At 47.6% G+C, this 21,495-nt stretch overlaps 1 protein-coding gene across 1 annotated transcript in view; it reads right to left on the bottom strand.

Annotated features, from left to right (window-relative positions):
* Positions 1-20,708, bottom strand: part of LOC116966975 (extracellular serine/threonine protein kinase FAM20C-like) — a 46,401-nt gene extending 25,693 nt beyond the window's left edge. Inside the window, exons 1-5 of the mRNA XM_033013386.1 lie at positions 20,086-20,708; positions 16,960-17,132; positions 10,709-10,787; positions 9,168-9,260; positions 6,389-6,504 (exon numbers count right to left, since the gene is read on the bottom strand). Of these exons, the coding sequence (XP_032869277.1) occupies positions 6,389-6,504; positions 9,168-9,260; positions 10,709-10,787; positions 16,960-17,132; positions 20,086-20,600 (976 nt within the window). The 5' untranslated portion in view covers positions 20,601-20,708. The remainder of the gene's footprint in view (positions 1-6,388; positions 6,505-9,167; positions 9,261-10,708; positions 10,788-16,959; positions 17,133-20,085) is intronic.
* Between the last annotated feature and the right edge of the window lie 787 nt (positions 20,709-21,495).

Below are 21,495 nucleotides of genomic sequence, written 5' to 3'. Positions count from 1 at the left end.
GAGGTGCAACTCCAGAGCCAACAATATCATGAGAGACCCCTTCCACCCCTGCAACGGACTGTTCCAGCTGCTACGGTCAGGCAAACGCCTCCGTTGCCATGCTGTGAGAACGGAAAGGTTGAGAAGGAGTTTCTTCCCAGAGGCCATTCAGACTGTAAATCTCACCAGGGACTAACTCTACTGAACGTTTTTCCTTCCAATATTTAATATGTAAAAGAATATGTGTGTGTTTATGATTGTGTTTATAGTTTGTTTGGTTGTTTGTTTGTTTGTCTTTTTGCACAAAGTCCGCGAGCATTGCCACTTTCATTTCACTGCACATCTCGTATGTGTATGTGACGAATAAACTTGACTTGACTTGAACGTCCCCACACAACAGAATCAAAAATGTCCCACTGTGTGGGGAAAGGCACCAGAAAGTTCAGTCCTCTTCCTCTGTGATCACCCGAGGTCGGGGCCTATTTGTGGCCTCCGCAGCCAGTCCGATGTTTTTAGGCCCTCTTGCCGGGAAGCTGGAACTCCGGCGTCGGGTGAACACTCCTCAGAAGACAGTGGCTGTCCAAAAGCCACATGCTGGCCCCATCTCCAGATTGCCTCACCTAAATCATCTGCCTAGTATGGGCTCCCCTCTCCCACTCGGACCACCCCAGACCCCAGTCTCCCCTCGCTCTCCTGCCACCCAATTTATATCCATTATCTTCCTGCTTGGCAACAATGGCGACAATGTCCTCTTCGTTCTATTGTGAGCGAATGCAGAGTATTCATTTAGAAACCGTTTCCACGGCCGTGCACGTGAGTGCACTCTCAATAGCCCTCCGTTTGTCCTCTCTCCTCACTCTCCCTCTCTCCACATGCCTCCCTCCCGGGCAACACGGTGGCGCAGCGGTAGAGTTGCTGCCTCACAGCGCCAGAGACCCGGGTTCCATCCCGACTTCGGGTGCTGTCGGTACGGAGTTTGTACGTTCTCCCCGTGACCTGCGTGGGTTTTCTTCGGGTGCCCTGGGTTTCCTCCCACACTCCAAAGACGTACAGGTTTGTCGGTTCACTGGCTTGGAGAATTGTAAATTGTCCCTTGTGTGTGTGGGGTAGTGTTAAGGGCCTGTCCCACTTACGCGACCTTTACAGGCGACTGCCGGCACCCGTGATAGGTCGCCGAAGTTTTCAACACGTTGAAAATTCAGCGGGGACCAGAAAGAAGCTACGACTCCTTGGAGACCTCTCACGACCATAGGAGACCTCTCACAACTATACAGGTTGTATGGTTGTGAGAGGTCTCCAATGGTCCTGAGAGGTCACCCACGACATGTCGCCAGGGGTCGCCTGTATGGTCGTGAGAGGTCTCCTATGGTTGTGAGAGGTCTCCTATGGTCTTGAGAGGTCTCCTATGTTCGTGAGAGGTCTCCTACGTCCGTGAGAGGTCTCCTATGGTTGTGTGAGGTCTCCAAAGAGTCGTAGCATCTTTCTGGTCGCCGCTGAATTTTCAACATTTGAAAATTTCGGCGACCTATCACGGGTGCCAGCAGTCGCCTGTAAAGGTTGCGTAAGTGGGACAGGCCCTTAAGTGTGCGGTGTCCCTCAATCTTTCACTCTCTGCATCTCTCTCACAGACTCACTCTTTCTTCACATAGTTCCTTCTCTCTCCCTTCTCCCTCAGTCCTTTCCCTCCCTCACTTTGCTATATCTCTTTGCATCCCTCTCTCTCACAAAACCTTCACTCTGCTTTGAGAAGTCATCTCTTCCCGTCAAATATTAAAATCTTGGCCTCGATCACCATTTGGCAATGCAACCACAACAGGAATTAAATGTTTTTTTTTTTTTTAAATCATCCAATTAATTGTGAACAACTTCCCTCTCATTTGACAACAGCACTACACTACATCCAGCTCACTCCCTGCTCAAACACAAAAACTGTACATACAACCTCAGGCACAGAGACGAGCGGACAGCATCGCCACAAACAGAACACGCTTTTTTAAGAGCTTCTTCCCTGCCACAGTGAGACTCTTGGCCAAAACAAAATGAACTAATGTCCTGACCTACCTCATAGCATATCATATTATATCATATTATATTGTCTCCTGGGCCTGTGCAATTTACAATGCAATCGACACTTTTATATAGGGTTTGTGCAAGTTACAATGCTCTCACTTTCCCCTTTATATAGGGTTTTAGGCACTTTCTTTTTTTATTTCTAGAGAAGTATATGTTTTTATAGATTATGTGTCTTTCTGTGTGTCTTTTTAATTTGACTTGACTTGACTCTGAACAACCGCACAAGAGTTTCTATGTGTGTAAGCACAAATGGCAAATAAAGTTTTTGACCTTTGACCTGCACAATATTAGTTTTGGAGAAGAAGCAGAGAAACAGACGCTTCAGCCAACCGGGACCATAGATCACCCTTTCACACTAGTTCTATGTTATCCCACATTTACAACCACTCCTTAAAGGGCTTTCTCATTGTGCGACCTGAAGCAAGACCTAACAAGATTTAACATCGTGGGAACCTTCTGCGATAGCAGTACGGCATTCGTGGACCACCGAGGACCTCCGTGGCGCTAACGGCAGGTAGTCGTGTGACTTGGTAAGGTCGGGAGAAAATTCAAACATTTTTGAATTTCTCCAAGAGTGTCTTGAGCAGCGTTGCAACATTGTATGGACGCAGATGCCAGTGCGATATCCGTGCGATATCCGTAATGACACTTGCGAATACCGTGGGAACTCCTGCGAACGGTAAACCCGGAAGCTTGACAGAAGGGACATAAGGTGAGTAAAAGAGGTGGTCTCAATATCGCCAATGGACCATGTGTCCATCGAGGACGTCCCACCTAATTGTCATTGTTTGAGAATCTTTTTCACAGTAAGACTTGCAGAGATGCCTCTCAGAAAATCGCAAAGAAAGGGGTCAAAGAAAGTCGGAAAGTTTTTAGCCATGCAGGTAAATGAGGAGGAAACTCAGCAAGCGAGACAGGTGGAGAGGCAAGAGGAGATGCCAGAGATACCACTGCCTGTGGGCTCCTTGGAGCAGGGAGAGGGTGATCAGGGTGTATTTGAGATTGCCTCCCCAGTAGCTGTTGCCTCCACAATATTCTCAGCAGACGAGAACATAAGGGTTAGATGGCAGAAGGTAAGGCCATATAACTTCAACAGGGAACAAGAGGGTGAACTGGTGGAGTGGCACCAATTCAATGAGATTCTCTATGACAAATCCAGAGAGGATTATAGAAATAGGGAGAGAAAGCGCAACCTGCTGGAGACGAAGGCTGCTGAGTATCCCCGGTGCTCATGTGAGTAACTATAACAATATATTAGTTTATGTACAGGAGAACAATTTAATGTTATCCATGATTTTAAAACATACAATGCTACAGATGTAAAAGTGCTGTTTTTGCAGTCACCTTTAATTTATCTTATAAGTCTGTCTGTTCCCTGCAGCTGCAATGTAAAAGTAGTGGCAGACAGCTTTTACACCCTCTTCGTTTGGTGGGAATCATGTCTCTTTTAGAGCCATAAAATAAATAATGCATGAGGTCCCAAATTATTCTTTAACTCATTAAAGAGCTCGGGTGAAATTCTGACAAAGTTTTTGAATGCACTTTTATCCTCTTCGCACAGCACATTAAGCAGTTGCTCATATTGTCCTAATTGAGGTCTCCGTTGAAACATGGGCTTAACCCAGTGAGACTTCCTCTTAATTATCTTTTAAATTAATCTCACCCTTCTGCCTTCACGCAAGCGTTTTCGATGCACATGTTGCGCTAATGCATACAGCACGTCAATGAAAATAACAACCAGCCTGTACTCGAACCAACGTTGTATAGGCATGTCTGCAAATGAGACAATTCTACGAACGGAGGATATTTATATAGCGTGTGAAAAAAAAGTGACATTATTTGTGCCACGTGATTAACTACACTACAGTCCACGATGTTCATTCACGATTAACGGGAAAGATCGGGAGACGGACAAGTCAGTCGCACAAATGACAGAATTGCCGAGTACCGTGGGAACTCTTTATCGTGGGAACACTTTATCGTGTGGAACTCGTGCTGGACCACGACCACTTCACTCGGGTGACATCTTGCTTCAGGTCGCACCGTGAGAACTCGCCATTACACATTAGGGGTAGTTTTACATAGGCAAACTGAAAAATCAACCATCTGCACATTTTTCCTTTAGTTTAGCTTAGAGATACAGTGCGGAAACAGGCCCTTTGGCCCACCGAGTCTGCACCGCACCGCACATTAACACTATCTTACACTAGGGACAATTTTTACATGTATACCAAGCCAATTAACACACAAACCTGAGGTACACAAAAAGGCTGGAGAAACTCAGCGGGTGCAGCAGCATCTATGGAGCGAAGGAAAAAGGCAACGTTTAACGTTGCCTTTTTCCTTCGCTCCATAGATGTTGCTGCACCCGCTGAGTTTCTCCAGCCTTTTTGTGTACCTTCGATTTTCCAGCATCTGCAGTTCCTTCTTGAACACTTAACATACAAACCTGTACGTCTTTGGAGTGTGGGAAGAAACCAAAGTTCTCGGAGAAAACCTACGCAGGTCACGGGGAGAGCGTACAAACGCCGTACAGACAAGCACTGTACAGACAGATGCTGCCTCACAGCGCCAGAGACCCGGGTTCAAATGAACCCGGGTCTCTGGCGCTGTAAGGCAGCAACTCTACCGCTGCGCCACCAGGCTGACCTGATAATATTTTTCCAACACCTTTCTTTGCTGTACATTCATAACTTTCTTCCTGGTCTAACTCCCGCACCAACACACCTGTGCACCTGCCGAGCTGTCAACCTCCTGGTTTTGCCTTGTTCAATGTAGTGGGTTCTTCAACTGTAATTGCGAGTTCCCTCTTCCTCCCCTCTGCCGCCTCCCTCAACTACCGCCTGCCCTCCGAGCACACAAGTCGTAACTGTACAAAACATTGGTTAGACTGCGCTTGTCCCACACAATAGGAAGGGTGTGTAATAGGAAGCATGCTGACCGGTTGCATCGTGGCTTGGTTCGGCAACCTGAGCGCCCAGGAGCGGAAAAGACTGCAAAAAGTTGTAAACACTGCCCAGTCCATCCTCGGCTCTGATTCTGATTCTGATTCTGATTCTGAGAATGGGGTGGGTGTGTTCAGCATAAGAGAGGGCAGCAATATGCTGACAGCACTGATGAGGTGCATGAGAGGTGATGAGGTCTCAATGCCTCATCTGGCCACAACTGGTACAGTTTTGAGTTTTGTTTATTGTCACGTGTACCGAGGTACAGCGAAAAGCTTTTGTTGCGTGCAAACCAATCAGCGGGAAGACAATACATGATTACATTCGAGCCATTCACAGTGTACAGATACATGATAAAGGGAATAATGTGAAGAATGTTTAGTGCAAGATATAGCCAGTAAAGTTCGCTGCCTCACAGTGTCAGAGACCAGGGTTCGATCCTGACCTCGGGTGCTGTCTGTGTGGAGTTTGCACGTTCTCCCTGTGACCGCATAGGTTTCCGCCGGGTGCTCCGGATTCTTCCCACATCCCAAAGACGTACAGGTTTATTGGCCTCTGTAAATTGCCCCTAGTGAGTATGATGTAAAATTGGGATAACATAGAACTAGGATATGCTAATCCATGGTGGGCATGGACTCGGTGGGCCGAAGGGCCTGTTTCCATGCTTTGTCTCTAAACTGAACTAAATAGGGGAGCTGGCCGGTCAGTGAGAAGGATGTCGGGTCTGCAGGGTCAATGTTGTCCACAAGGAATGGGTGAGAGGGAACATCAAGCAGCACAGTTTGTAACGGGCACAGTGTCGCAGCGGTAGAGGTTCCTGCCCAACATTCTTGCAGCGCCGGAGACCCGGGTTCGATCCCGACTGCGGATGCTGTCTGTACGGAGTTTGTACGTTCTCCCCGTGACCTGCGTGGGTTTTCTCAAGATCAAGTTACAGAGAGTTTATTGTCATGTGTCCCAGATAGGACAATGAAATTCTTGCTTTGCTTCAGCACAACAGAATATAGTAGGTGTAAATAAATATAGAATAGATCAGTGTGTCCATATACCATTGAATATATATATACACACATAAATATGCAGATAAAGGGCAATAGGCTATTAAAGTTCAGATTTTTGTTTGTTGAGATTAATAGCCTGATGGCTGTGGGGAAGCAGCTATTCCTGAACCTGGACGTTGCAGTCTTCAGGCTCCTGTATCTTCTACCTGAAGGTAGCGGGGAGATGAGTGTGTGGCCAGGATGGTGAGGGTCCTTGATGATGCTGCCAGCCTTTTTGAGGCAGCGACCGCGGTAGATCCCCTCGATGGTGGGGAGGTCAGAGCCGATGATGGACTATGACACCGTGTCCTCCCCCCGACTTGTCCCCACCTCTCCACATTTCCCAGGTACCTGGTGAGACGAAGAATGTCCGCTCGAGGTGACTATCCGTCGTCAAGTCTCGGATGTCCTTCACCACGTTGACTCGGCGGCCTGCGACTGGGGGGATCCGGCGGAAACCTAAAATTCTTCAACGGAGAGACAATGAGATTAGCCTCCACAGACCACACTTGCCGCACATGCCCATTGGGGGCAGCTTCCATTCACACCATGAGCTTTGGTGAACGGAATGGACTGGGAGGAGATTCGGCAGATCAGAACGGGGCATTCGCGATGTCCCAAGGGCGGCAGTAGAAGTGTGTAATTCGTCCCTTCCCACCCGAACCACCCCCTCTCCGGGAACTTTCCCTCGCAACCGCAAGAAATGCTACACTTGTCGCTTTCCCTCCCCCCTTGACTCCATTCAAGGACCCAAGCAGTCTTTCCGGGAATTAACCTTGCACTCCCTCAATAGCAAGAATGCCCTTCCTCAAATTAGGGGACCAAAACTGCACACAATACTCCAGGTGTGGTCTCACTAGGGCCCTGTACAACTGCAGAAGGACCTTTTTGCTCCTTTACTCTTTACCCTCGACCCTTCACCTTTACCCGGGCTGTTTCAGTACTGCTACATTTAAGTTTTCTGTCAAAGTCACGCTATGACAATGGCCTGAAATTTGGGGTAACTAACTGAAGCCAGAGTGGGAGAAGGAAAAACACAAAACGCTGGAGTAACTCAGCGGGACAGGCAGCATCTCTGGAGAGAAGGAATAGGCGACGTTTTGGGTCGAGACCCTTCTTCACACTGAGCTTTGAAACACTTTGGGCCCCGAAACATCACCCATTCCTTCTCCCCACAGCTGCTGCCTGACCCGCTGAGTTACTCCAGCTTTTCGTGTCTCTCTTCGGAGTGAACCAGCCTCTGTAGTTCCCTCCTACACAAAAGGATAAACACTTCAGGCATGTGGAGAGAAATTATGATGAGATAAAATGGGCAATTATCCATATTAGTGGAAAAAGCAGTCAACGAACAGAACGATGCTGCCAACAGCATGAAATGGAACATTATAAAACCCTGCATGTCATCATTATCAGAAGGGCTGGAATAGAATGAACATTGATTGTAATTAGATAAAGCAAGTAGAGATAAAAATAGTGTGGGATTAATTGAAGTGGCAGCTTCCAATTCCTCACTGTACTAATTGGGGCATGTGACAATAAATGCAACTTGAACTTGAACTTGAACTGAGAAGGTTAAGAAACCTTACCATGGGAAAGCTGAAGGAATCGCTGGAGTAAGGTGCAGGATATTCAGTGCCCAGTCTGATTAAGTTTAAGAATAAGGAGTAAGCCATTTAGAACGGACATGAGGAAACACTTTTTCTCACAGAGAGTTGTGAGTCTGTGGAATTCTCTGCCTCAGAGGGCGGTGGAGGCCGGTTCTCTGGATACTTTCAAGCGAGAGCTAGATAGGGCTCTTAAAGATAGCGGAGTCAGGGGATATGGGGAGAAGGCAGGAATGATTGGGAATGATCAGCCATGATCACATTGAATGGCAGTGCTGGTTCGAAGGGCCGAATGGCCTACTCCTGCACCTATTGTCCATTGTCTATTGATTATAAACGTGACGGATAACTTACTTAGTCCTGACAGTTTGTACACAAGGGAAAGGAAAAGCAAGCACTGTAATGGCCACGGTGGCTCAGCGGTAGAGCTGCAACGCTTGCAGCGCCAGAGACCCGGGTTCCATCTGCCTGTACGGAGTTTGAATGTTCTCCCTGTGACCTGTGTGGATTTTCTCTGAGATCTTCGGTTTCCTCCCACACTCCAAAGACGTACAGGTTTGTCGATTAATTGGCTCGGTGGGTGGGGAACCTGCGGCCTTCTAGGCCATTAAGTGCGGCCTTTTGAATGAATCCAAATTTTGTAGAACAAATCATCCTTTTATTTTTATTAATATGTTTTTGTTCATCTTTTATTATTTTTATTTTAATCTTAAAATGAACGTATTTAAAATACCAAAGCGTAAAATAAGATTCAACAAAATAATCCTCCCCGACTGACGGCCACAATTAAAACATTAGTAAGTCATGAGGGCTATTTTAACACAATAATGAACATTTTGAAGTATATCTAATTGAGGTTTCTTGGATGCGGCCTTGTTAGATTACAGCTAACTTAATGCAGCCTTCCGACCTGAAAAGGTTCCCCACCCCTGGCTTGGTGTGTGTGTAAACTGTCCCTAGTGTGTGTAGGATAGTGTTAGTGTGCTGGGATCGCTGGTTGGTGCGGACTTGGTGGGCCTAAGGGCCTGATTCCTCGCTGTATCTCTAAAACTAAAAACTAAAAACACTCTACAATCAGCTTGCCAAATGGCACGTCTCTTCAGAAAGAGGCATGGATACGCCAGTATAACGTAGGAACATTAAATTACAGTTGCCTCTTATCTAGTTGGGAGAGACGAGCCACAGACAGCTGTGGAGGCCATCAATGGATAATTTTAAGGCAGAGATGGACTAATTCTTGATTAGTACAGGTGTCAGGGGTTATGGGGAGAAGGCAGGAGAATGGGGCTGAGAGGGGAAGATAGATCAGCCATGATTGAATGGCGGAATAGGCATGATGGGCCGAATGGTCTAATTCTGCTCCTATCACTTGTGAACTAGGTGCTAGAAGAGAAGATATCACAGTATTGATTTTATAGCAGGCAGGACAGCTTGATTAATACTGAAGGCAACAAGAGTGAAAGTTCAGTGGATGTGACTGAAGATGTTTGATTTCCCAGCTCACGACGTTGGTCTTGTATACGCACCGATCCAAGTGAAAGGCCGCGATCTCGGCGTTGTGCCTCTCAAAATCAGAGAAGTAGAAGAGATCTGGGGACGTTTCCTCTTCCCGGGTCTGCCTGTTGGGTGACAAAGCTCGTTAATGGACCTGAAGGGAGGACAAGTGAGGCAATACGGACGCAGGAGCAGGGAGCAGGAGTGGGCTATTTGATCCCCTCCCCCACCCAAGTCTGCTCGATCTGACGTCACGACACAGGCTGATCTTCGACTTCAGCTCCATGTTCCTGCAGTGCCCGCTTCTTCCTCAATGTCAAACTCGGCTTCAGGTGAACCCAACACAACTACTGCAGCCCTCTTTGGTAGAGAATATAACCATATAACAACCATATAACAATTACAGCATGGAAACAGGCCATCTCGGCCCTTCTAGTCCGTGCCACAATCACAAAGGTTCACCAGCCCCTCAGTGGAGAAAATTACGTAGAAACGTAGAAACATAGAAAATAGGTGCTCTTTGGTAGAGAATCACAAAGGCTCACCAGCCCCTCAGTGGAGAAAATTACATAGAAACATAGAAAATAGGTGCAGGAGGAGACCATTCGGCCCTTCGAGCCAGCACCGCCATTCATTGTGATCATGGCTGATCGTCCCCAATCAATAACCCGTGCCTGCCTTCTCCCCATATCCCTTGACTCCACTAGCCCCTAGAGCTCTATCTAACTCTCTCTTAAATCCATCCAGTGATTTGGCCTCCACTGCCCTCTGTGGCAGGGAATTCCACAAATTCACAACTCTCTGGGTGAAAAAGTTTTTTCTCACCTCAGTCTTAAATGGCCTCCCCTTTATTTTAAGACTGTGGCCCCAGGTTCTGGACTCGCCCAACATTGGGAACATTTTTCCTGCATCTAGCTTGTCCAGTCCTTTTATAATTTTATATGTTTCTATAAGAATCCCCCCTCATCCTTCTAAACTCCAGTGAATACAAGCCTAGTCTTTTCAATCTTTCCTCATATGACAGTCCCGCCATCCCAGGGATCAATCTCGTGAACCTACGCTGCACTGTCTCAATCACAAGGATGTCCTTCCTCAAAATTCTCCTTATCTCAGTTCTAAATGCCCTGGGGCAGTGCCCCTTTCTCCAGCCACCTCACCGGGGAAACCTCCTCTTTGCCTCCATCCTGTTGAAACTTGTAATAATTTGCTGTTTCAATGAAATCTCCTTTTATTCTACAAAATCTGAAGAACACCATCAGAAGAATGCTCCTGCCCATTGCTCCCTTTAAGAGGTAGACAAAAATGCTGGAGAAACTCAGCGGGTGAGGCAGCATCTATGGAGCGAAGGAAATAGGTGACGTTTCGGGTTGAGACCCTTCTTCAGAACAGGGACCATTGGTCTGAAGAAGGGTCTCGACGCAAAACGTCACCTATTCCTTCGCTCCATAGATGCTGCTTCACCCGCTGAGTTTCTCCAGCATTTTTGTCTACCTTCGATTTTTCCAGCATCTGCAGTTCCTTCTTAAACGCTCCCTATAAGAGAATGAGTTCAGTGTCAGAATCTCACACTTACTTTAATGGTTTAAACAAGGCCTTGCCAAAGTTGTTCAACGTCATCATCAGCTTCAACTGGGTCCCACCGAGTTTCTGAACTAAGGAAACAAATGTCACTAGTTACTGTCCGGTGAACTTTGATTATTTCAAACCCAGCTTCAAGATGCCAGCCCAGGTAGTATGATCCATCCCCAAATACCTTGGGACCAGTGTTGTCATTTGAGTGAAGATGCTCCAGGGAACTTGTTGGCGAACAATGTCCCAAGTAGTAGACCGACTGATGGGGAAAAACAGTTCATTTCAAAGTAGCCAGGTTCATTTCAGAGGGGATCCTGCGAGTGATATTGTGTGCTTTTCATGTTGTTTGCTTTAGAGATACAGTGCGGAAACAGGCCCTTCGGCCCACCGGTTCTGCGCCCACCAGGTTCTCAAGGTTAATTCCCGGGATGGCGGGACTGTCATATGCTGAGAGAATGGAGGGGCTGGGCTTGTACACTCTGGAGTTTAGAAGGATGAGAGGGCAACATATGGTCCTGTCCCACTTTCACGACCTAATTCACGACCTCTGCTGAGTTTGCCCTTGACTCATACTCGCAGCATGGTCGTCACGAGGTCGTAGCAGGCCGTGATGCTAGTCGTAGGTACTCGTGGCATCAAGTTGGTCGGGGCGTTTTTCTAGCCTGATGAAAAATGTCCACGAGTAAAAAAGGTCGTGAATTAGGTTGTGAATTAGGGCTTGGACACGCTAGAGGCAGGAAACATGTTCCCGATGTTGGGGGAGTCCAGAACCAGGGGCCACAGTTTAAGAATAAGGGGTAAGCCATTTAGAACGGAGATGAGGAAACACTTTTTCACACAGAGAGTTGTGAGTCTGTGGAATTCTCTGCCTCAGAGGGCAGCGGGGGCCGGTTCTCTGGATGCTTTCAAGAGAGAGCTAGATAGGGCTCTTAAAAATAGCAGAGTCAGGGGATATGGGGAGAAGGCAGGAACGGGGTACTGATTGTGGATGATCAGCCATGATCACATTGAATGGCGGTGCTGGTTCGAAGGGCTGAATGGCCTACTCCTGCACCTATTGTCTATTGTCTATTATCTATCCCCGCCAACTAACACGATCCTACACTCATGGGGGACAATTTACAATCTTTACCGGAGCCAATTAATCTACAAGCCTGCATTCGTTGGAGCGTGGGATGAAATTGGAGCTCCCAGAGAAAACCTACGCAGGTCACGGAGAGAATGGACAAACTCTGTACAGACAGCACCCGTAGTCAGGATTGAACCCGGGTCTCTGGCGCTGTGAGGCAGCAACTCTACTACTAGGCCACCCTGCTGCCCGAAGAGAGTAGAGGGTTGGGGTTGGTGCTGCAGTGATGTGATTGTAGCAAATACACACTGTAGCCATGCAGTGAAAGGAGCAAGCCTAGTGGTCTGGCGGTTAGGCCACCAGTCTTGTAACCTTGCCCATTAGAAGTGGTGAGTGAGGAGGGCTCGTGAGGTGAGATCATAAGACACAGGCCATTCGACCCATCGAGTCTACTCCACCATTCAATTATGGCTGATCTATTTTTCCCTCTCAACCCCATTCCCCTGCTTTCTCCCCAAAACCTTTGATTCCCTTACTATCCAAGAACATTTCAATCTCTGCTTTCAAATTTCCCAATGTCTTTGCCTCCACAGCCTCCTGTGGCAACGTTCCACAGATTCACTCCCCTCTGGCGAAAGAAATTGAGCCATCGGCAGAAAGGTACATATTCTGCAGTAGGTACACAAAAATGCTGGAGAAACTCAGCGGGTGCAGCAGCATCTATGGAGCGAAGGAAATAGGCAACATTTCGGCCCGAAACGTTGCCTATTTCCTTCGCTCCATAGAAGCTGCTGCACCCGCTGAGTTTCTCCAGCATTTTTGTGTACCTTCGATTTTCCAGCATCTGCAGCTCCTTCTTAAACACATATTCTGCAGTGTTCTGTTGAACAAAATAGAACAATTTTGTATCATTAGAGGACACTAAAGGACCTGTCCCACTTTCACGAGTAATTCACGGATCCTCCCGAGTAATTCCCCTGATTCAAACTCGCAGAATGTTCGTAACGAGGTCGTACGAGTTCCTTGCGGCTCGTTATGCCAGCTGTAGGTACTCGTGGCATCAGGTAAGTCGGGACGTTTTTTCCAACCTGATAAACAATGTCCACGGGTTAAAAAATGGTCTGGATGAAAGAATGAAGTCGTGAAAGTGGGATAGGCCCTTAACTTCACAGAATTTATGTGTGCAGAAACTCTTTCCCTCCACACACATTTCTTCCACTGGCTTCACAAGTTGCAACTCTTCAATCCGTTTGTCTCACACCTTCTGTTTTAGTCTCTGATCTTTGATCCAATCATCTGCATATCAACTCCCCCCCCCCCCCCCCCCCTTACCTGTGTTCACCGATGGTCTGCCATGCTTAATCTTGCCTCTCCTCTCTCCCAACATTCTACCCCCCCCCCCCCCCCTCTCCCCCCCACAATCAGTCTGAAGAAGGTCCCTGACCTGCAACATCACCTGTCCATGTTCTCCAGAAATGTTGCCTGACCCGCAGAGTTACTCCAGCACTTTGGATCCGTTGCAGAAATCCGTGCAGCCACTCACCAGTATAACCCGTGCAAAACACACTACTGTGGCACACAACCACACGCACTGTCTCTACCGGTGCAGCAGGTCATGCATGTCGACACACATGAACATGCACACGTTCACATACACTGTTGCACATCTGCAGCCACGTACCACCTCATGCACCATTTAATAATGCAATAGACAATAGACAATAGGTGCAGGAGTAGGTCATTCGGCCCTTCGTGCAGCACTGCCATTCAATGTGATCATGGCTGATCATCTCCAATCAGTACCCCGTTCCTGCCTTCTCCCCATATCCCCTGACTCTGCTATTTTATGAGCCCTATCTAGCTCTCTCTTGAAAGCATCCAGAGAACCTGCCTCCACCGCCCTCCGAGGCAGAGAATTCCACAGAATGCAGGTCCGTGCACAATCTGACACGCACAAACACACAGACACACAAACACACCCAAACACACACACACCCACAACCCCACACACACACACACACACGCATACATACACACACACACACACACACACACACACACACACACACACACACCCGCACACACCCACACACCCACACACCCACACACCCACACACCCACACACACACACACACACACACACACACACACACACACAGTCCACTAAGAGCACACAACAAAATGGTTCACACTTACGTACAAACTCCATCGCATGCACACACAAGGTATACTTGTGCGCACATTCTATCTTGTTCACACATACACATGCAAACCAGTCCGTGTACAGCTGCGCACACACTCTGTCTGGTACACACCAACACGCACATGCGGATAATGATGGTGCAGTGGATCAATTAAATAATCCCGACGCCTCAGCTCACAATCTACACACACGTTCAAAATGCTCCGTGGAATTCAAATTCAATGTCAATTTGAAAATGTCAAAGTCAAGCTAAATGTCAATAGAGTTGCTGCCTTACAGTGAATGCAGCGCCCGAGATCCGGCTTAAATCCTGACTACGGGTGCTGTCAGTACAGAGTTTGTACGTTCTCCCTGTGACCACGTGGGTTTTCTCCAGGAGCTCCGGTTTCCTCTCACACTCCAAAGACCTACAGGGTCGTTGGGTAATTGGCTTTGGTAAAAGATTGTAAATTGTCCCTAGTGTGTAGGATAGAGCTAGTGTATTGGGATCGCTGGTCGGCACGGACTCAGTTGGCCAAGGGGACTGTTTCCTCGCTGTGTGTCTAAACTAAACAAAACGAAACACTCAGATCTGGCTGAAATTGATGGGATTGCGTGGAGAATGTAATTGGGTTGGTAAAATTGTAAAACATTGTCCCTAATGTGTGTGGGATAGTGTTAGTGTGCGGGGATCGCTGGTCAGCGCGGACTCGGTGGGATAAAGGGGCTGTTTCCCCCGCTGTATCTCTAAACAAAGCTAAAGTAAACACCTAGTTCAATTACAAAACATACATCCAGCGCCCATGCTTCCTCGGTGTATAGACACACATGAGCCCCATCGGGTGAACAAGCTACATCTGATGGGCACTGGCACCATCTAAAGTACACGCCATGTAATGTACACAGTGAGGCAGTGCAGCGTAGGTTCACCAGATTAATCCCTGGGATGGCGGGACTGTCATATGAGGAAAGATTGAAAAGACTAGGCTTGTATTCACTGGAGTTTAGAAGGATGAGGGGTGAACCTTATAGAAACATATAAAATTATAAAAGGACTGGACAAGCTAGATGCAAGAAAAATGTTCCCAATGTTGGGCGAGTCCAGAACCAGGGGCCACAGTTTTAGAATAAAGGGGAGGTCATTTAAGACTGAGATGAGGAAAAACTTTTTCACCCAGAGAGTTGTGAATTTGTGGAATTCCCTGCCACAGAGGGCAGTGGAGGCCAAGTCACTGGATGGATTTAAGAGAGAGTTAGATAGAGCTCTAGGGGGGCTGGTGGAATCAAGGGGTATGGGGATAAGGCAGGCACGGGTTATTGATAGGGGACGATCAGCCATGATCACAATGAATGGCGGTGCTGGCTAGAAGGGCCGAATGGCCTCCTCCTGCACCTATTTTCTATGTTTCTATGTATTTTTCTCCACTGAGGGGCTGGTGAACCTTTGTGATTCTCTACCAAAGAGGGCTGTATGTTCTATGTTTCTATGTTTCTACACGCCATCCATCTACACCCCAACATCGGACACATATCAGCATGCCATGCATGCAGTTCACTCCTGAGCAAGGCAGTTGTGCCAAGAGCACACCTACACATTCAGCACATACACATACACCTTACACTGCACACTAGTTCCCGAAGGGTGCACAACTCTGCACATGGTCCATCCAGTGCACACGAGTGTATACTCTTGAAGCAGTGCTTTCCATTCCGTTCCATGCACATCGATGCGGCTACTGTCGATAGACGCAGAGTGCTGGAGTGGCTCAGCGGGTCAGGCAGTATCTCTGGAGAAAAAGGACAGGTGACGTTTTGGGTCGGGGCCCTTCTTTTAGCTTCAGTCTGAACAAGGGTCCTAACCCAAAACTTCACCTATCCTTTTTCTCCAAAGACTGAAACGTTGCCTATTTCCTTCACTCCATAGATGCTGCTGCACCCGCTGAGTTTCTCTAGCACTATTGTCTCCCTTCGATTTTCCAGCATCTGCAGTTCCTTCTTAAACACCATGCCTGGCCTGCTGAGTTACTCCAGCACTTTGTGTCTATCTTTGGTATAAACCAGCATCTGCAGTTCTTTGCTTCTACATAGGCAGCTACTGTATTGGGTCAAATGCGGGCAAATGGGACTAACATAGATGGCCATCTTCATCGGCATGGGCGAGTAGGGCCAAAGACATGTGTCCCATGCTCTATGTCATTCTTCTTGGCACACACCTGCAAACATGTACCATCCTTTGTGTACACACCATCAAATACACCATGGTGTGGACCTTCCACAAGGTGCATATCTGTGCACCTTGACACACCTGTCTGAAATGGTACACATCACGTCTGCTCGAATAGTGAAAGGCTTGGATAGAGTGGATGTGGAGAGGATGTTTCCACGGGTGGGAGAGTCTAGGATCAGAGCCATAGCCTCAGAATAAAAGGACGTGCCTATAGAAAAACGATGATAAGGAATTTCCTCAGTCAGAGGGAGATGAATCTGTGGAATTCATTGCTATGGAAGGCAGTGGAGGTCAAGTCAATGGATATATACAAGGTGGAGAGATTGACACATTTTTGATTATTAAGGGCCTGTCCCACTTTCACTACATAATTCGCAACCTCTGCCGAGTTTGCCCTTGACTCATACTCGCAGCATGGTCATCACGAGGTCATAGGAAGTCGTAGGAGGTCGTAGGTAGGTCGTAGCAGGTTGTGATGCTAGTCGTAGGTACTCGTGGCATCAAGTAGGTCGGGGCGTTTTTTCTAGCATGATGAAAAATGTCCACGAGTAAAAATGTCGTGAATTAGGTCGTGAAAGTGGGACAGGCCTTTTAAGGGCGTCAGGGGTTATGGGGCGAAGGCAGGAGAATGGGGTTGGGAGGGAGAGGTAGATCAGCCATGATTGAATGGCAGAGTAGACTTGATGGGCCGAATAGCATGATTCTGCTCCTAGAACGTCTGCAGGTATAAAACCAAATACACAAAAGAGAGATGAGAAATAAAAACCTCCTTACCGACACGGACTATCTTCAAGGTTGCAAGCTCGTTCAGCATGGAAGCTAGGAGGCTGCTGTTCTGTGCATAGAGCTCATATCGGTTAATTCCAATGTAGAACTTCAGCCAGTTGGGGTATGTATCTGCAGGAGACTCACCGTCTGGCACGACATACTCCTGCTCATGGCTGACCCTGAGAGAGCAAAATGCAAGCAGTTCAACGATAGATCAAGACAGAGGGTGGAGGTTTAATGTTCCATCATATTAAAATTATTGAAAGGGGTGTATATTATTTGAATATTATACGTCTACTTATAATGTGCAGAGTGTGAGTGACTCCATTTATACCTCATTGGGGAACAGCTCCATCCAAGACCGCAAGGAATTGCAGCGAATTGTGGACGCAGCCCAGACCATCACACAAACCAACCTCCCTTCCACTGACTCCATTTATACCTCACGCTGCCTCGGCAAGGCCAGCAGCATAATCAAGGACGAGTCGCACCCTGGCCACTCCCTCTTCTGCCCTCTCCCATTAGGCAAAAGGTACAGAAGTGTGAAAACACACACCTCCAGATTCAGAGACAGTTTATTCCCAGCTGTTATCAGGCAACTGAATCATCCTACCACAACCAGAGAGCAGTGCTGAACTACTATCTACTTCTTTGGTGACCCTCGAACTATCTTTGATCGGACATTGCTGGCTTCACCTTGCATTAAAAGCTATTTCCTTGTCATGTATCTGTACATGGTAAATGGCTCGATTGTAATCATGTCTTTCTGCTGACTGGTTAGCACGCAACAAAAAGCTTTTCACTGTATCTCGGTACACGTGACAATAAACGAAACTGAACTGAACTGAATATTAAATCTGTGAATTTAATATATTACAGTGTTTATTACATTAGAATGCATTTTACAATATGTGTATATCGGAGTTTGATATATTTAAGAAAGAACTGCAGATGCTGAAAAAATCGTAGACAAAAATGCTGGAGAAACTCAGAAAGGTCTCGTCCTGAAACGTCGCCTCTTCCTTCGCTCCATAGATGCTGCCTCACCCGCTGAGTTTCTCCAGCATTTTGGTCTTCCTTCGGAGTTTGATATGATGCCCAGATTGGAATATTGCTTGAAGCTGAATGGAATACACTCTGAAGAAGGGTCTCGAGCTGAATGGTCACCCGTTCCTTTTCTCCAGAGATGCTACCTGAGCCGTTGAGTTACTCCAGCATTTTGTGTCTATCTTCAGTGTAAACCAGCATCTGCAGTTCCTTCCTACCCATTGTGTCCATCTTGGAATCTTGCATCATAGGTTCACAGTATGATCTGTGTACAATATCTTACAGCATTACACACTATACAATAGTTAGTCCACTGTTGTAGATGGCACAAAGAATTCCACCAGGCTAATATTATTTTACATTTCTTGTGTTTAATTGCAGTTTGCTATAATCTCAATTGAAATAGAGTACAGTTTATGTACTGTGTGGAATGTGGATCCGAATATTTGGCAGCTTGTCGTATTACTGAGTGCTTTGTGTTCCCTGAGAGTATTGTACAGTCTTTGTATTAAAGCAGTCCCTACTTTAGGGTATTGTCCAGAATATATAACCAATTCAACCAGCTCTCTACTGTATTGTATAGTCCATTGTACAGGATATGCATTCAAATGGAGTTTGGGTTACACGGTGAAATATGATATCTGTGTGCTTTGTTTTACAGGTATCATTTAATGTTGGCTGCCTAAAGGGCTTGTGATTTTTGAGGCGACTATATGGTTGCCGGGGTGTCGCCTGTACGGTCGTGAGTCGTCTCCTCAGTCGCCCAAAGAGTCGTAGCGTCTTTCTGGTCGCCGCTGGATTTTCAACTGACCCGCACAACCCTCGTTCTTCCTCAGTGAAGGAACATTGGTGAAGAGGAACATCTCTTACATTACCATAGTCCATTGTGGAGGCACAGTGGTGCAGCGGTAGAGTTGCTGCCTCACAGCGCCACAGACCCGGGTTCGATCCTGACATCAGGTGCTGTCTGTACAGAGTTTGTACGTTCTCCCCGTGACCGCGTCCGGTTTACCACCACATTCCAAAGACGTGCAGGTTTGTAAGTTAATTGGCTTCAGTAAAGTGTCCCTAGTGTGTGCAGGATAGAAGCAGTGTACGGGCTGATCGCTGGTCGGCACGGACTCAGTGGGCCGAAGGGCCTGTTTCCACGCTGTATCTCTAAAACTAAATTGTTTCTAGTTTGTATTTTTGCACTAATGTCCTGATTATTTTGTTGTACAATCTTTTCCTTTGCCATGTTTTGTAAAATCTACATGTAATTTTTAAATAATTTACGTTCTGCGTGTTGGCTGAATCTAAGCGCTCGTGATGCTGCTGCAAGCAAGATTTTCATTGTACCCGCACCTCACCATACGTGCACTTAACAGTAGACTTGACTTGCTGTCCCTTCCTCTCTGGTGATCCCTGGAATTGACTGAACAGTGTGTTAAACCCCTGTCCCACGGTATGAGTTCATTCCAAGAGCTCTCCCGAGTTTGCCCTGATTCGAACTCGGAGATTTACGGTAATGGCCACTCGTCGGTACTCGGGGCTCTCGTGGACATTTTTCAACATGTTGAAAAATCTTCACGAGTCTTCCCGAGCTGACCTGCCGTTAGCGAGTCTTCCTGAGTACCTGCCGTTAGCGCTAAGAGACGTCCCTGAGCTCCGACGTACCCGTCACGTTCATTCTCCGTGTTTACCACGAGTTTGATTTTTTTTAAATTCTTGGAATGAACTCCTACCGTGGGACAGGGAACTGCAGATGTTGGTTTAAACCGAAGATCGACACAAAATGTTGCAGTAACTCAGCGGGACAGGCAGCATCTCTGGAGAGAAGGAATGGGTGACGTTTCGGGTCGAGACCCTTCTTCAGACGTTTTAGGTCGAGACCCTTCTTCTCGAGACCCAGCATCTCTGGAGGGAAGGAATGGGTGATGTTTTGGGTCGAGACTCTTCTTCAGATGTTTCAGGTCGAGAACCTTCTTCTGAAGAAGGGTCTCGACCAGAAACGTCTCCCATTCCTTCTCTCCAGAGATGCTGCCTGTCCCGCTGAGTTACTGCAGCTTTTTGTGTCTTATCTTGACTGAACAATGTCCAACTCACCAGCCGTCACTGTCGCTGCTCCTGGCGGTGAACCTCTCTGCTGAGTTTACTGAGAAGAGTTGGTCGTCCGGTGTGAGAGGGGGAGGAGGGGTTTTGTAGAGCGGGTGCTGAAATAGTGCTGCCAGCTTGGACGTGTTCAGCCTGTAGCCGTCCCTCTGCAGGTTACTGTCGGGCCCGGAGCCCGACTTTGAGGACCACTTGCTGGTGAACGGCTGCCCACTGGCACTCGAAGAGCGCCGCGCCTTTTCCAGGGATTGGGACGCACGGCTCCGGGTCTCGCTGCCGGCAACATTCTGTAGATCCCTGTTCTTCTTCGGCGTCCTGCCTTTCAACGCCGGCTGCTTTGGGAGCGCGTGGCCCGCGTGATCTTCGTGCTGCGTGTCGCGGGCGCATACGTTGACGTACACCTCCTGAGCCGGCAGCAGGGCGATCAGGACGTGCAGAATCAGGCTGATCAGAATCAAAAACAGAAACACCAGCCTGGATTTACAGAAGGTCGGGATTCTGCGATACATCACAGCCAATTTCTGGAAACTCCTATTGAGAATGCTTCAGAACACGGACATGAGCCTTTAAAATGGACATCCGTGTCTGTGTCGTGCCCAGCACCAAAAAGACAGAGGCACACTAGTGCATGGATGAGGTTTGTTTAATCCAGCCCTGGTCAGCACGACCGTCTGGACTTATCACACTGCAAACAAAGAACAGCCCCTGTTCAAAGGTAGGTACGATATACCCATGCCAAGACTCAGCTTAAACAACAGAGCATGCAACTTAACGGCAGGCTGGGCCATCTAACGTCAACCCAATAAAGCTGGCAGTGCCGTGGAATCGTAGACATGGCAGGGCCCGAGGGGAAGGACATATCCCTCTGCTAATTGGGAACCCCTTTCCCTGGATGTCTTCCACAGTCAGGGGCACATTCCTGACTCCACCATTACTATCAGGCCCGGTGATCAGGCCAGGTTCAATGAGGAGCACTGGATGTGCCAGGTCGCTGAAAGGCTACACATTTGCAAAGAATAAACACGGCAGGGCAGAGCAAGGGCCTGAGCAATCCCTCAACTCACAGAGCAGGACAAAGACGGACACAAAACGCTGGAGCATCTCTGGAGAGAAGGAATGATGGGTGACTGACGCTTCGGGTTGAGACCGATCTTCAGATGGAACAGAGCAGAACAAAGCCCTGCAGTCTTAAGGGGCTGTCCCACTGTACAAGCTAATTCAAGACTTCTACCGAGTTTCCCCTGATTCGAACTCGGAGAATTACGGTGATAGCTGCTCATGTTGAAAAATCTTCACGAGTCTCTATGAGTCTTCACGAGCTTACCGCGTTTCCCCAGTACCTGCCGTTAGCGTTACGAGCAGCTAAGAGACGTCCCGAGCTCCGATGTACCCGCTACGTACATT

Source organism: Amblyraja radiata, chromosome 38, assembly GCF_010909765.2.
Source record: "Amblyraja radiata isolate CabotCenter1 chromosome 38, sAmbRad1.1.pri, whole genome shotgun sequence".
Taxonomy (NCBI): Eukaryota; Metazoa; Chordata; class Chondrichthyes; order Rajiformes; family Rajidae; genus Amblyraja; species Amblyraja radiata.
This window is presented reverse-complemented; position numbering and strand designations above follow the sequence as displayed.